The 17399-nt window shown below is 39.0% G+C and overlaps 1 protein-coding gene across 1 annotated transcript; it reads left to right on the top strand.

The window, feature by feature from the left end:
- The first annotated feature begins 4326 nt into the window (after positions 1-4326).
- Positions 4327-9427, top strand: LOC106821316 (transmembrane protein 64-like). The gene is made up of 3 exons (XM_014826068.1): positions 4327-5304; positions 6394-6555; positions 7833-9427. The coding sequence occupies exons 1-3, from the start codon at positions 4570-4572 to the stop codon at positions 8022-8024; spliced, it is 1089 nt and encodes a 362-aa protein (XP_014681554.1). The 5' UTR covers positions 4327-4569; the 3' UTR covers positions 8025-9427.
- The last annotated feature ends 7972 nt before the right edge of the window (positions 9428-17399 follow it).

Genomic DNA, 17399 nt, shown 5'->3' with positions numbered 1-17399 from the left:
ATCTAGGATACTACTAATACATGATGGCTACTAAAATCTATGATAGCTAGGCTTTGCTATACCGGTAGTACAGTAATAAAGATACAGCTGTGTAACTTTAATGACTTCGCTATACATATACATAGACATGTTATCATGGATATGCGTCGAGTGCGAGCGTAGTGGTGGTGGTGGGGGGAGGGTAGAGGGAGGGTGGGGGGAGGGGGCTCTAATAGCAAAAGCAGTTGCCGCATGATGGCGCGTGCAAATGTCATCAATTATCAAAGATGGCATTGCCGTTCGTGCGTGATAACTTCACTCCATTGAGTTGCTGAAATCCTACCGGCTAAAATCCAAGTATATTCAGGCAGGCAAGAATTTCGCTCAACAATGAGGTAACACATCTGCATTGCAGGTTGCCAGGCAATAATTATGATTAAAATAGTTTCACCCCCATCCATGCGTGCCCCCGTGTTTTTGCCTACCCACGCGAGCATTCAGGGTGCTATTACAGTGTGCTAATATAGGGTGCTACTCAGGGTGCTAATACAGACTGCACATGATTTAAGGAGCGTAAACCTTGTTCAACAAACATTTGCCTTTGCAATTGAACTGTGCAACTGTAGCCTCACATCCACAATTTAGCAAAAGCAGTTCAGTCCTTTGTTAACAGTCAACAAATCCATGTTTAACCCTCCTCTTAAGGGTCAAAAAATTATCACACACTTACTCTTCGTACGTCAGCGGAAAGTGCATTTCATGGTCCTTTCAATAAAGTGAAAAAAAATGGTAGGTCAGCTCTGATACAAAAAAGTTTTGCACTCGGTCCGTTAGACCATGTCCTCAGAAAATGTCTGATATCTGACCTTTCCCCCACTGCCCTTTGACCTGTGACCTCTAATTTCGCACTGGTGATGGGTTTCCTCCCCATTACTATATACATCGAATATTAAGAGCGTAGGTCGAACCGTTGAAATTTGTGCAGCAATTCCGTATTTTCTCCTATACCTTAAGTTAAGGGGGAAATATTCCCCCTCCATTGACACATCTTGATTTTTGACCCCCAAATTCGACATCCCGAGTCCTTTTCGCAACCCCCCCTCCCCCGATGTCTCGAATATCAAGACCGTATGTCGAGCGGTTAAGATTTGTGCCGTAACTGTTGACGCACGGAGGGACGGACGGACGCACGAACATTCATGCGATTCTACAAGCTGCATCTGACTTCGTCAGCTGAGCTAAAAAATTGCAACAAAATTTTACAAATATACACCGTAGAAAATTCGTGACGTAGTCAATTTAATATACATTCTCGATGCATGATCAATTTTGAGCTTCTTCAATAACTCGTGAGACCTGTTATGACTGGTTTGTTCGCCATAACTCTTTACATGCTCTGGTATTGTTTGTACGAACTGGTAAGGTTTGTTTGGACTCCACCTATACATGGCTAGTAACTGTAGAACATAGGACAACAGCACACTACTTTCATCTTGAGATAAGAGCAGGATAAGGAATTGTATCTGTACTACAGGCATTAGGACATAAAAAGCATCTTTACAATTTATTCATGCTCAACTATGACTACAATAGATTGGTATGTATTAACGTAGGTCAAAATTATGAAATAAACATGACACTAAATATAACAGGCCGTGCATGAAATAACTATATTTTACTGCCACATGATACCCAGTGCTTATGGCTGCCAATAACTGGTATACCTCAATATACACAATGTTACTGGGTGCAAATCCTCGTACATTAATATCAGTGAATGATTACATGATGTATATAACAGACCATAGAATATATTATGTTGTATTGATAACACCAGGAGTAAGATAATATAGGATATCCTATATATAGGATATCCTATATTATCTTACTCCTGATACCACCATTATATTAGTAGAAGCCTGTAACAATATGTATATATATATCAACAGGTAGCAGTAATAATACTGAATAAGTTTAAGGTAGTCTGTATCAGCAGACATTAATCTAGATCTACGTGGTTTGGGGAAAAGAAACATTAAAGAGACACATGACCCTAGGTTGCTTGCGTATTTTCTGTTAAAATAGGTTTAAATTACACTAAATAAAAAAACTTCATTGTTCAATATTCATTAGAATTTTTTTTTTAATGTTTTAAAACTAATGGCTATATCGTTGCTTACAATGATGGCAGGGTTTTCATTATCTTTTATAGTAACAGGCCGAAATGCTTTTGCAACAGGCCGTGGGGAGTGCGGGCAGGGGGTTTGGGGTAATTATTTTTTTTAAACCTAGATGCTCTGAGATGCAATCTGGTGTATTCTGAGCTGCAGTAAGCAGACACATTTGGATTACAGTATGGTCCTTTTTCCAATTTGGTTTCTCCTGGTACATTCAGAGTTCACCAAAAGTTTCCAAATTATGACGATTTAGTAATTATAAGAGTTAGACAATTAAGCATGTAAATAGCATTACTCAAAAACAAAACAATGCTTCTTGTGCACATAACATGCATACAAATATACTCAACTGATTTATTAGTAGTAGCTCATAAAACACTTTCACTTTGGAGAATAATTAGAGCAAACTAAATGCAAATAAATGTTTATTTATTCATTTATTTTTTTAATATCATACTTGAGCCAATTGTAACTGGCCGAAACAGCAGAGTAGACGGTCAATTCGGCCGGTGGCCGGTTCCTAATCAGAACACTGGATGGTGGTGCCACTACTAGCGCATCAACTTTCAAAATTGTAAATCGCAATTTTCGGCTGCAGGCTACTGATGAGGGTGTTTCTTATTTATTAATTCAAGAGGAGAAAGATTGCAATAGCTTATAAACAACGTAGTATTTAGATCGTTTGGTTAAATAACAATTAGGTATAAATATAATTGCACTTTGTGATTAGCCCTCGGTCTGTAACGTGCAAAATAAACCAGCAAAAGCACAGCTTCGTCGGGGTGCCAGCACAATTGCAGGGTGTTATGTCATTGGCCAAAAATAAATATTTCGAAACTCACTGTTGTTTTACGACAAATGCGGATGCATGATTATAGAAATTTGTAGGATTATACTATTATTTATGCACTTACTATCATAATATACCCTAGCATTTTACGGTGTATTATCCCTTTAAATTTACTCGTGATAATAATTTGTCATCACTGAGGAGGAACGTGTAGTCAACAGGGAAGCATGTATCTCAGCATGACTCAATCTCGTGGATAGCATGTCACAACTGTCCTACTTGCTGCCATGAATTGAGCATCACGAGTGCAATCCCAGGTAGACGCTGTACTTGATATGGTAGGTTTCCTAATTAAAGGTGTTCCAAATTACTCACTTCTGTTATTAGTTCTTGATTAATCTATAGAAATGTTTAAATTAATCACAGTTCTTGGTTCAATGGTAAATATTAAATTTTTTAATTATTTGGAAAAATTTAAATTTCTTTTAATTTCATATCAGCTTTCTAGGTTAAAAACATCTATGCAATGATGATAACAAGGTACCGGTAATATATATATATATAATTGTGTACATTGTAAGAATTTCAGTATAAATATCCAGTGCAGGGTCTACTGTAGACTGGAGGATACAGTAGGTATGAGGTCTGGGAACTGGGTCGTCATGAACCCCTGCCCCCTGGCTGTTGAGACGAGTAGTAGCCTAAGCATAGACATACTTAAGTTGCAGTGACTAGTACTAGTAGTGTATCTATTGATAATATATGAAAACTTAGCATGTGTGTAAACGGAAGACGGCTGTAACAAAAAATCACGCTATGTCAGTAATTCGTGGAGATACCGGACCTCGCCCACCACTGAAAAATCGATGACGTGACGGACCCACCCATCCTCCCCAAAGCGCCCTCAAATTACAGGGGTTGGGACACGACGAAGTGATACGCTTTAAAGGACGTTATAGATTGTCTCTATAATAAATCGCGCGGTTTTTCTCATCACTAATATATTATGCACTGTATACTTTATCATAACTGCGTCGGGACTTAAAATTAATCTATAAAAAAACTTGATAAAGATCACCCACCGTGAACATCTATCTTGGACGAAAACCGGAAGCGGAACTTAGGGGTCAACCTACCGTAAGAATCATTTTACTCCGTTTGCATGTAAGGTCAGCAATAGTAAAATACCCGTAGAACAATATGCATGCAAATAACGGAATTTACCATTATTTCATTATTAAACAAGTTGTGCGAAATGTATATAGGGCCTATACAAAGGTCGTTCTTTGAGTCAGAAAAATATAATAATTTTAATATCATCCTTTGGACCAGCGCCGCCTGGCGATTCAGACCATTCACTTATCTAATGCTGGACTGTTGATTAGTTTGTTTACATAATTGCCTTGGTTCGTTCGCGGTTATCGTGACAAAGATCGATGACTAGACAGATAGAAATATTTAAGCAATGCATCGTACTTTTATCGTGTTTGCGAGAACGTGGATATAGCGCTGCGTCCACTACTAGTAGTTAGTAGTGATGCTACTACTACTAGTAGTAGTACTACTAGCCTAGGATCAGCGCCATACGTTCTCTGTTTCTACCACCAGTCGCCACGACCAGTCATGATTCCATCAGAGTCGCAAATCACTTTGATACATGGTGACATTAGTACAACCGACGTGGCTTCTTCGGACGATCAATTAACTTATCTCAGGCTGCAGGATGACAAGCCTAGTTATTCGTTGCGGCACAGCTCATTTATTCACCAACCAGAGTCATCTGTTAGTGTTGATCTGGTTGAATTAAGTGATATGTGCAGTGAGGCGCATATACAATCTGTTGTCAAAAACTGTAATAACAATGCACAATCGGCATGTAAAAACGACATCTTTCAGGGGAATGACAGTACCAGCTGCGTTCAATTTTGTGTTACGTCTGCAATAGCAATCATTCTACTGTGTGTTGCTCTCTTGGTATTTCGTGATTATATCAAGCAATTTCTCACATGGATTGAGGATCAAGACAGTTTCACATCAGTTTGTTTATTTGTAATTTTCTTTACCATAGTGGCTTTCCCAATGACATGGGGCTATATACTCCTCAACCTCGGTGCAGGTTATCTCTATGGTGTCGTTTATGGGTTAACTGTGGTTGTGCTGTCATGCATGGTAGGTGTACCAGTGGCACACTTTATCACGCGTTACCTGCTTTATGATATCATACGCAACAGGTGTGTTGGGCACAGTGTAAGCATTAATGCCATTCTTGCAATCGTGGAGCGAAAACACGCATTCAAAGTTGTGGCTCTCGCAAGACTCACGCCTGTACCATTTGGGTTGCAGAATGCCATATTTGCGGTAAGTAATAAATAATTGATATAGACACATTAAATGATCTAGTAGTAATGTCTTGAAAGTCATGCAGTACCGGGTATTATGTAGAATTTCAGTTATTTTATTACTTCAGATATCATAATGATGTGTAAGGTCACTGGTTTCATTCATGTCAGTGAACAACTATGTGAAAGTACTCATGTCATGTTCACGATTGCATTTTTTTCGATTACCTTATTAATACCGTCATGAACATGTGTTTCCTACATATGGAGATACATATGTTTATGATCCCTGGATATATGGTAAATGTGAATTTTGTAGTATTCAATATTTCTGTATAATAAATACACTACATTTCTTCAGTACAGCACATGTATAATTCTGGCACGTGCCATGCACGCTAGTTGTAGCGTTATCTTGTATCAGTATAAGTATGGACCAAAGTGTGAAGATAGATAACCTTAAAATCTACTCAGTCACGGTAGTTCGTGTAACCTAGCTATAAGACTATATGAATATTGCCTCAAGGAGTAGGTTCACCTTGAAACAGTTTCAGTGCAAAATCATGCATATTTATAGTTATAGTATCGCACAGCAATTTTGCATTTAAAGCAAATTCTTATCAAGTGTGGTGTAGTCGGTGCATCTCCTTTTAAACCAAATAGAGCTCATAATGTTTATTTACACCGTGCATGGATGAGTGGGTCTGTATGTGCATCTGTGCTCAATTTGTTCTAGGTTATTGTTGATAAATATCTTCTGTATGTCGTATTTAATTACAGTTTAGTGAATGAAATGCTTGAATGGGTCATTTGTTCCTAGAAATTTTGGTCCATTGGAAAAAATCGAATGATCTGTATATTACTTGACACAATTCTGATAATCTGCTCTATATGTGATTTCGTTATTAGCACTGCTTTCGAAAGAGTAGCAATAGCAGCAAGCAGTTGGGGCTGCAGCAGCAACAATAACTCTGGAATTAGTATGCTGCAGTAGTAGTCCCATCAGACAGCCATTGTAACTCTGCGGCACTAAGTTTTATTATTTTGTTGTTGATGTTGATGTTGCTGTTGTTTGAACATAAAGTTAAGGTATAATGTTTATTTTCAGGTCAGCAAGATCAGTACTCCAGTCTACATTGGGGCAACATGCCTGGGTCTTTTGCCGACCCAAACGCTCAACGTCTATATGGGTTCGACACTAAGGTCCATGGAAGATGTATTCTCTGACAATTCCAACAATGTAATGGCATACATTGTGTTCATAGCACAGGTAAAACTTCATAAGGCAGTTTGTGACTATTTCAGAATTTACAACATTCAGTGTGAGTGTCGTGCAGTGTAAAACATTTTGTAGTAACATAATGTATATAAATATATCAGGATTAAATAATCTCAAAGGAGTTTGACATGTATTTTCCCACGTTTTTACTGATTTTGTTCTTCAAATTTTGGCATAAATCAAAACAAATGTATGTGTATGTATGTGTATGTATATGTGTAACATGTATATGTTATTGAGCTTATTTCGGACCTTTATTATTCGCCGGTCTTGTACTGAAATCGGGTTATAGCTGATCTATCTTGGTTAATTTTTACTCGACCGTGTAGATTCAAAACGTACTGCTGACGTTTTGCCTCCTATCAGGAGGCTTTCTCAAAGCTGACTGAAGTTATACGTTAACAGGTTATAGCTATTTACTGGTGTATTGCTGTAAATTGTATTCAAACATGATACTGATTCAGATGCTTTTGGCATGTGGTCACCGTCACATTTATGTAGGCGTATTTTGTTGAGCGATACTAGTGACAACTGCTCCAATCTTCCGCATGCGACTCGGCAGGGATTTGAGAAACCCAAGAGCTCTCTAAACATATAGTACGTGCATGCATGTAACTAAAGCCCATACGCACACAATCGCATTGTAATTGCAGCGAATATATATATGTCTTACTAGACCATAGGTGCATTGCAAACTAACGAAAGAAGTGATTGATGAATGATGATGTTTGTCGCTCGCAAAATCAAAACATTAGAATCCCTGCCGAGTCGCATGCGGAAGATTGGAGCAGTTGTCACTAGTATCGCTCAACAAAATACGCCTGTAGATGTGACAACAACATGCCGAAAAGCATCCAAACAACACCGTGTTTGAATACAATTTACAGCAATACCCCAGTAAATAGCTATAAACCGATTTCAATTCAGAATAGGCCAATAATAAAGGTATGAAATTAGCTAAATTAAGAACATATATACATGCGCGCGTGCGTGTGTGCGTGCATGCATGTGTGTGCGTGCGTGCATGAGGAGGTGTGTGTGTGTGTGCGTGTGCGTGTGCGTGTGTGTGTGTGAAGCTGACCTATGTGCCTGGAAAAGGTGCATAAACGTGCTTATATGTCTATTTTATAACATAAGATGTAGATATTTATTTTATTGAATTTTATCTGCTTCCTTTCATTGCTTTCTAACAATGTATCGACTGTAATGGTTATAACCAGAAAACTAGGACAACATGATTGTTTCACTTCATACGTTGCCCGTTTCAGATATTGATCAGTGTTGGTCTGACAGGATGGATTTTGAAGTTGGCCCGGGCAGAGCTTCAGCAGACAATGACGAACTGTCAACTTCTTCCTCGTGATGGTTCAATGTCTTCATCGTCAAGAGTTTCACACTCACAGTGTAGTTTTTCACCCATATCATCTCCCAAAAGACAGATCATAATAGAGACAGTATGACTTCCTACGCTTCCACGTGTGTTAACGTCTGTATAGCAGTACAGAATATACAGGATATTAATGTGTACATGGAACATGTACACAAACATCTGGTTTGGTTGTATAAGTTACTGACATATTTAGTTTTTTGTGTAGCAAGCAGAAATTTGAATCAGAATTATACAATCTTGCAAAGGTTTCTTTAGGTTTGGAAATGAGGTATTCTGCAGAAAGTTGTGACCAGTCAGAGACCACAAGAGCTAATATGCAGCAATGCTACAATCTTGTATAATGGTGCCAATTTATCTAGTTCAGCATACACATAGAGAGTCACAATCATTATGTGTAAATACCAAGCGGAGGTTGCTTATTGAACATTGCACGTTATGTGGATAGTTTTGCAGTCAGTCAGGCAGTATCCCTACAAGCACATTGGGCAATCGGTTTGCATATATTTGTGATTCAATATTATGATTGGCTGACAATCGTACGTTTGGGAAAAACAACTCTCTTTTTTCTGTATTATTGGTTTAGTTTCTATATTTATTCCTGCTATGGCAAATTAATTCGAATCTATACCCTTGGTTTGAGGGCCCGACAAACAAGAGTACACTTTTATTCCAGATGTATATACAAAAGTAATATACTGGTATAACATAGTCTAAGTATTTTCCAATATTTGGGGGGGTAAACATATTAATAATAAGTGCACGATACAATCATTTTTGTTTCTGTGGTGTAGGACTTCGTGGATTTTGTATTTTTACTCGTTTTGTTTGCGAGTTCTGTTTCGTGTTCGTAACACCGCGACCACGCACCACGCACCGCGGTGGGTATCGCGTTCGTAAACAACGAAAATAGGTTTTCAATTTGTATTACTCTGTAACTTGCTCATTTATTTAATGTTTACCTGACATGATGTAGTCAGAGAGTGAATGCAGAATGGCACTAGTGTCTATTAATCCATTAACGATTATGATATGCAATCTTTATGTCTTGCATGTAGAAGCTAAGCACAGTCTGAATAAATATTGCAAGATCCTAACTGCAGGTCAGTGGCCAAAGGTCAGGGAATATTCATATAATATGGAATATAAGGTTTATGTATTTTTGTGTATATTGTTTGCATACTTTGTGAGAAACTGTTTGTGTGGTTTTGGTTCAGCACTGTGCCATACATTTTTCTATAACTCGATTAAAAAGGCTGTGAAGTGTACTTTTTACTGAAAAGTAAAGAGTAGTTGTATAGTGACCAATTGACCATCAAGTGGCAGACTAAACTTTTCTTGATTTCAAGAAGTTAATCACCTCGGTTTGTTTATATAATATGATCATTGATCTGTTATGCAAACATAAGCTGAGAAGGTCTATGTCCCCCAGGGTACTATCGGAGGGTACCCTGGGTACGGTTCAATATATCGGAACGTACCCTGTTACTATCTAATATGCCGGACCGTACCTCGCCTACTCCACTAACGAGTCTAGGGAGTTGCCTACGCCTACTCCCTAACCCTAGCCCTAACCCTAATCATATCAGATAGTTACCAGGGTACGTTCCGATATATCGAACCGTACCCAGGGTACCCTCCGATAGTACCCTGGGGGACATAGACCCTATGAGCAAAATAAGAGGTCCAGAGTCAAAAAGCCAGGGGTCAAATGATCAGGTTGTTGCTTAAGAAGTAGTCCTACGGACCCGGTGATCTATACTAATTATATATATATATATATATATAAGTAATGCACGAAGGGTCGTTGTCGTAACAGGTACTACAGATATGTACCCGAGGTAGTTTTAGGTTGTTTAATATTATGTTTATATTTTTATATTAGTTATGTTTAGGGTTAGGGTTAGAGTTAGGGTTAGGGTTAGTGTTAGGTTTAGTGTTAGGTTTAGGGTACACTTCTGTAGTACGAGTCTGGTACACTTTCTGTATACATATATGTACCTCGGGTACATATCTGTAGTACCTGTTACGACAACGACCCCTTGAGCGTAAGTAATGTGTGTAGTTATCGTTTAGCGCATTGAATGCAATCTACCATGTATTTATTGTCGATGCTTATATTAGACGAACTGAGCGTTACCGCCACTGCAGTAGAAACATTACTTGCGGCGACAGCAAGAGAAGCAGTAGTAGATTTGTTGGTAGCAGCATAGATATCCTATTATACACTGCATAATATGATCTCTATGGGTAGCAGAAGCAGTACGTGTTACCGGAAACAGAAGCAATGGCAGCGTTTTATTGCTAGCGTTAGCAGACTAGTAGCCGTAGCAGAAACAGAGCAGAAACAGAGCAGAGTAGCCGCTATATATGCGTGCTAACGCTCATGTATTTTCATAATGTGAACTTATTCGTGGTCTTCCTTTTGTTGCTCAGAATGCTTCATAGACAGGTCTGGAGCGTTTTGTGGGCGTACGTAGATTTGGATTAATTTTTATCTAATTTCCCGACTCAAGGAAGCATCATGCCCACCTTGGTCGACGTAGTAGTAGTAATTTCACATGTTACATCGTGCACTTGTCGTGCTCGCCCTACATTAATCTTCGCTTTTCATTTACTGGAATAGTCACTCCTAAATGCATGTATGATTGACATTGCGAAATTTTCCGTTACACACTTGCCCTTGCGCCTGGTGCACGTGTACCGGTAAACGTCCCTCAGTACACGTCACCCAGTACACGCATGCACTTGGCTAGCCTCACCCATATTTAAATGGTCTATTATTGTGTTTTATTTGATCTCATTTCAATACAGAAATATATAATTGTTTTATTAAAGACTGTTTGGGAATGGATGTAACTAACAAAGATATTTAAAGCGAACGATCTTTTAATGAGGATCATTAATGCATGTATTTTATTAAATAATCTCTCATTAATTTGTAATCGGGTGTGTTATTCTGTTTCAACTGCAATTTAATTTAATAATATAAGTTAATAACTCTAATAAAAATTTTCTTTTTATTCCTGACATTTATATATTAAGTGGTAATATACCTAGTAAGGTTACAGTTCAAGTCAGTATTTAATGCGGAAATGTGTAGCCTAAGCTTTGGGTTGGAAAACGTTATTTTTTTTACTAATGTGTAGAAGTAGCCTAGTAGTTAACGCTAAAGTGGTGCTCTCTTGTGAATTCTGAGTATGAAAATGGAGATCGGTAGTTAACCCCTTATTTTACCAGGTGACCCTCACTAACTCACCATTTCAGAGAGGGTTCGGGTTCCTCACATTAACCACTGGTAGAAGTATATAGCTGTCAGCTGTCATCCCTAAGTGCTGTTTCTCATACCAGAAATGTGTGCATTCGCTGAGGTGGCTGAAAGTTTTGGAGAACTGTGTTTAAAAAGACGTTTGATGTGCGAATGGTAAATTTAAGTGAGTGTTACATCGGTTTCATGTATTGAAATATATGCAGGGACTAATTACTATATTATTTCTACGGTTCCATGCATATAATTACAGTATAGTTAAAACGCCAAATTGTCTTTCAGTTATATTCACACTAGTTACTACGCGATTAAAATAATGTTTATTATAAGAGGGAACATAATTCTATATTCATCACACCTTGTAATACCATTATTCTAATTGCTCTTATATTTAGTATTACATATTGGCACTGTCTGGCCAAAAACAGTTGTCTTCAATAATATTTTGCTTTCTATATGCATTGTTGATTGCACATATAAAGCATATAAACCCATACAGTCACTGAGAATTATGCTATGCTTTTAAAATATGTAAAGAAATTCTTCAAATCAATTCTTTCAGTTATCCTTTTACATCTACATTGCCGCACACGGTTCATATGCTGTGTGCTCTGGGCGCATGTTTGTGCTTAGATTTAACTGTTTTAGAACAGGGGGAAACAAAAATAAGGTTATTCCAGACATGTCATTGTCTAAATTATAGATGCGTCTATAGTGGCACAATGAAGTAAAATGTACGTTTTGCTGGTGTACGGTTAACTACAAGGGCCACACGGTAGCCGTCCGAGACATTGCGTGTTGTGCTCGCGAGATCGCGCTGAAATGTATGGGGCGTCGCATTAGATTGTGATGGCGGGAAAACGCTTCCTTGTATCCACAAGCACTTGGGGCGTTTCAATAACAATATGATAGCAAATAATCACGAATAGTATTTACTGCCAAAGCCTTACTGTTTATCTCCCCTCTATACACCCGTACACCACCCGTACAACACGTACAACACCGTACAACACCCGTTAAAGAGAGCTGATGATTTACGATTGATATATCATTGTTTAGAATCAATCGTATTTAAGAATCCCATATAATACAGCAAAGTATTATCTGCTAATAGTTGTTTCTAGTTATCAGGAGGGCATAGTCTAATACTGTGTACTCACACAGCAATTGTATCCCGGTGTTACACTCTGATAACTGTTAGTGTAGTAAGCACCTCCAGTGTCCAGTCTTATCACCGATGTATATATCGCTACATATTTGTAGCCAGAAAGGGCAGTCAGACATTATATAAAATAAATCAAAATCATATACTATGGTAATATATTGGCCGCCATGCACATAGTGTGTGCGTGTGTGTGTGTGTGTGTGTGTGTGTGTGTGTGTGTGTGTGTGTGCGTGTGCGTATGTGTGCGTACATGCATGTGTGTGGATGAAATCGGCATCAGCGTTAAATGAAATGTAAGCTATAAATAATAGCAAGAGCTAATAATACATAAAATATGTAAAGAAATTCTTCCAATCAATTCTTTCAGTTATCCTTTTACATCTACATTGCCGCCCACGGTTCATATGCTGTGTGCTATGGGCGCATGTTTGTGCTTAGATTTAACTGTTTACATATTGGCACTGTCTGGCCAAAAATCTACATTGCCGCCCACGGTTCATATGCTGTGTGCTATGGGCGCATGTTTGTGCTTAGATTTAACTGTTTACATATTGGCACTGTCTGGCCAAAAACAGTTGTCTTCAATAATATTTTGCTTTCTATGCATTGTTGATTGCACATATAAAGCATATAAACTCATACAGTCACTGAGAATTATGCTATGCTTTTAAAATATGTAAAGAAATTCTTCAAATCAATTTTTTCAGTTATCCTTTTACATCCTTATCCATCTACATTGCCGCACAGAAGAGGCGGAAACAAAAATAAGGTTATTCCAGACATGTCATTGTCTAAATTATAGATGCGTATATAGTGGCTCTATGAAGTAAAATGTACGTTTTACTGATGTACGGTTAACTACAAGGGCCACACGGTAGCCGTCCGAGACATTGCGTGTTGTGCTCGCGATATCGCGCTAAAATGTATGGGGGCGTCGAATTAGATTGTGATGGCGGGAAAACGCTTCCTTGTATCTGTCGTACCCAAACTTGGAATCTGCACAATCTCGAGATTGTGCAGCGATTGTGCTGCCCAAACTGCGGATTCCCTAGTTTGGCTGACCAATCTCAAGATTGGGCAAACTGAAAACAGTCGGTGATTCAACAACCGCTCATAGCGAGTGTGTGGTGTGCATGGTGCAAACTGATGAGGTTTCTTCACTCCTCCGGTAGCCGGGGCACTCTTACGAGCTGCCTTCGTCGCCAACTGCTTCCTAGGAGCTTTGCCTCCCGTTGACTTACGAGCTGTCTGCTTGGTACGAGCCATTATTGTATAGTATTAGTAACGGACGAAATCGAACTCGAAATACTGTCTCTTACCATGGCTGTATTTATATGGTAACCTGATGGATACAGCAAATCTTCTGATTGGTTAACAGTTCGGCTGCTGAAACCGGATTGGTCGCTTACATGGACATCGTTGCAATGCACACCCGCCGCGTTCGGTACCCGAACAAATTAACCAGAACACGCAACCGGTCTGAGTAAACTACTAGGCGGGAAACGTAACGAACAATTTTCGCGCCAAAATGAGGTTCGTGCCTTCGGTTCAATATAGCAAAAGATGCCCTTTGTCCAATATACTCCTAATCACGTGCCTGTTATCATAGTACTAACTGTAGCAACCTCTATCAAGCTTGGCACCGTTGTAATAATTATCAAGTTGGCTGTATTCCGCGTATTCAAATTCAACAGTTGATTTTTAGAGTTAATCTAATCAGTGACGTACAAATATATATCCTATCATAATAAAACACATAGCCATATACGTAGCCTGCATTGATCTATGGATATAATTTTGATAATATAGTCGTCCCAATGAATTTATCCCCAATATTCTCGATTTTATCCTTTTACATTGGTAACCAGTGTACGCTTAATTATTAGTTGCTCCATTTTAGACATGTATATGAGCTTATCTCTCCTGCACGTCTTATTAGCATATAAGATCAATACGCTACTTTCGACGGCTGCATATAGTCAGAAGTAGATAATAGAATCTACTTCTCATATAGTAGATAGTATAATCTACTTCTCATATAGTGCCAATATCACGTATGCTAGTAAAGTTGTGATATTAATTTCGTAAATTTGTTTAACAAAAATCTTCGTTAATTCTAACTACAAAAAGATTCACTTAAGCAACCTTGTCAAATATTCTACACACTATGTAATTAAATCGAATTTTGTGTAATTTTGTTTCTAATATTTATTTTGTGTGACGGTCTTCCTCTTGGCATGCTCGGTGTAGGTGACGGCATCACGGATGACGTTCTCGAGGAACACTTTCAGGACGCCGCGGGTCTCTTCGTAGATGAGGCCAGAGATACGCTTCACACCACCTCGGCGAGCAAGACGACGGATGGCAGGCTTGGTGATTCCCTGGATGTTGTCACGCAACACCTTGCGATGACGCTTGGCGCCACCCTTTCCAAGTCCCTTTCCTCCCTTTCCTCTTCCAGACATGATAGCGAGCGGTAAGGTTCTCTAGCGTCTTACTGACGAATGATGCGCTCCCGTGCAGAAGAGCGGCTATTTATACCCCGCTCCCAGCCGCGATAGCAGTACAGAAGATCAGTCAGCCGGAAAGGGTGTGTACACAAACTTATGGTTGGGGAAAGTCACTGTTTTCCCACCATTTCCATTCGAATATATTCTATCAGGTGTCTATCAATATTGATAGACTCCTGATTCTATCCAGTACATTTTGTCGCACTGATATTGGTGATCATGACAATTAGTTTGTCAGCGGCTAATTTGTAACGTTATCATGCTGGAAAAGTATTTTAGCAAATTTGTATAACAATATAATATATTGTTTTACAAGTTGATTAACAGTTTCGACTTGTGAAACAAACATTTGTATAAGTAGAAATAAAATTAAACGAGTTAAACTAACAAGTCTATAAAATATTTGACAAGGTTGCTGAACTGAATCTTCTTAAGAAATGAAGATTTTTGTTAAACAAATTTACGAAATCACAACCTTACTAGCATACGTGATATTGGCACTATATGCAGCTGTCGAAAGTATTATATATCTTATATGCTAATAAGACGTACAGGAGAGATAAGGTCACATACATGTCTAAAATGGAGCAACAAATATGCGTGCGCCAGTTACCAAGGTAAAAGGATAAAATCGAGAATATTTGGGGAAAATTCATTGGGACGACTATATTACCAAAACTACATCCCTAGATCAATGCGGGCAACGTATATGGCTATGTGTTTTATTATGATAGGATATATATTTGTACGTCACTGATTAGATTAACTCTAAAAAGGAACTGTTGAATATGAATACGCGGAATACAGCCAACTTGATATTACAACGGTACCAAACTTGATAGAGGTTGCTACCGTTACTACTATGATGACAGGCACGTTATTAGGAGTATATTGGACAAAAGGCATCTTTTGTTATATTGAACCGAAGGCACGAACCTCATTTTGGCGCGAAAATTGTTCGTTACGTTTCCCGTCTAGTAGTTAACAAAGACCGGTTGCGCGTTCGGGTACCGAAAACTGCGGGTGTGCATTGCAACGATGTGCATGTAAGCGCCCAATCCGGTTTCAGCAGCCGAACTGTTAACCAATCAGAGGATTTGCTCTATCCATCAGGTTACCATATAAATACAGCCATGGTTGGAGATTGGTTATGTAACTTCTGGGCTACGTACGTGACGAGTCAAAATAATACGTGCCTGTGGCCTACGTCGTATTACAATATATGGGAATGTATGTCCCTGTTGTTAACACACACACAAACACACACACGCCAGGGGCGGGTTAGGCTAGTGCGGGGCCTGTAGTATATGTTATAAAGGGCCCTAAATAAAATAAAAACAATTATTAAAACAGATAAATTTAACTTAATTGAAATATAAAACATTTGTAATATATTTACTGACAAATAAACTCTGCCAGTCATCAAGTTTACGTGTATACTAAAATCCTTTTTTTTTTAACTATTAGATAGTTTATGATATTACCCCTTACAACCACGATTTTTGAAATTAGACCCCCTCAGATGCGTTTTCTGCGCGAAGGGGGGTCCGGACCCCCTGGACCCCCCTCTGTACACACCCCTGGGAACTGTAGACTCTGACACCGTGTGCGCTTGCACTGACGGGTTGGGTCCAGGGGGTAGATTCATGATTCATCAAGCTGCGTACGCAAAATATTTTGCGTAAATCTTGTGTACGCAATCCGGCAATCGACGTTGCTTAGTTGCGATTTATCAACGCAGTTATTTAGTAAATTTTCGTACGATTTCGCGTACGCAAGCGAGGCCGTTTTAGGTGCGATTCATCAAGTTAAAATTTACGTAACCTTTACGTAACTTTACACGAGCTGACGAGGTGCCGTAAACCACTCGAAATTTCCGGAGGTGTTTCCAGCATACCGCAGCATGCATTAGTTTATTGAGAAAACATAAAATTACTACTCAACTAAAAATAAATAAGTAATTACCATACTACACAGACAGGCGGCGCCTTTGACATTTTTTTGTCATAGCTTGGCATTGTTTTCGTTATAAGCGAGTTCGTAGTTAGCCGTGTACGTCCACATGCCGTGCGCACTTGTACGTGCACACGCACGCACTTGTACGTGCACATGCACGCACGTGTACGGGCACACGCACTAGGGGGCCTACTCAACTAAAAATAAATAAATAATTACCATACTACACAGACAGGCGGCGCCTTTGACGCTTCTTTTGTCATAGCTTGGCATTGTTTTCGTTATAAGCGTTAGTAGTTAGCCGTGTACATGCACACGCACGCACGTGTACGTACACACGCACGCACGTGTACGTATCGCTGCTTTCATCGAGTGTTGAACGCAATCATACAAACGAAAATGAGGACAACTATCACATCCCCCAGCACTCTTGTAGACAGCTAGAGCCATGTGGTTTACATACAAGAGAGGCGTCAGTTTGGTTCCTATGGTATGTGTCGCACAGTGTGATTGGTTTATGCTAGGCACGCTATGATGGCGTAGTGGATT

This window comes from Priapulus caudatus, unplaced genomic scaffold, assembly GCF_000485595.1.
Source record: "Priapulus caudatus unplaced genomic scaffold, Priapulus_caudatus-5.0.1 Scaffold68, whole genome shotgun sequence".
In the NCBI taxonomy this organism is placed as follows: Eukaryota; Metazoa; Priapulida; class Priapulimorpha; order Priapulimorphida; family Priapulidae; genus Priapulus; species Priapulus caudatus.
The sequence above is the reverse complement of the archived record's forward strand: the minus strand, read 5'-3'. Positions and strand labels throughout refer to the sequence as shown.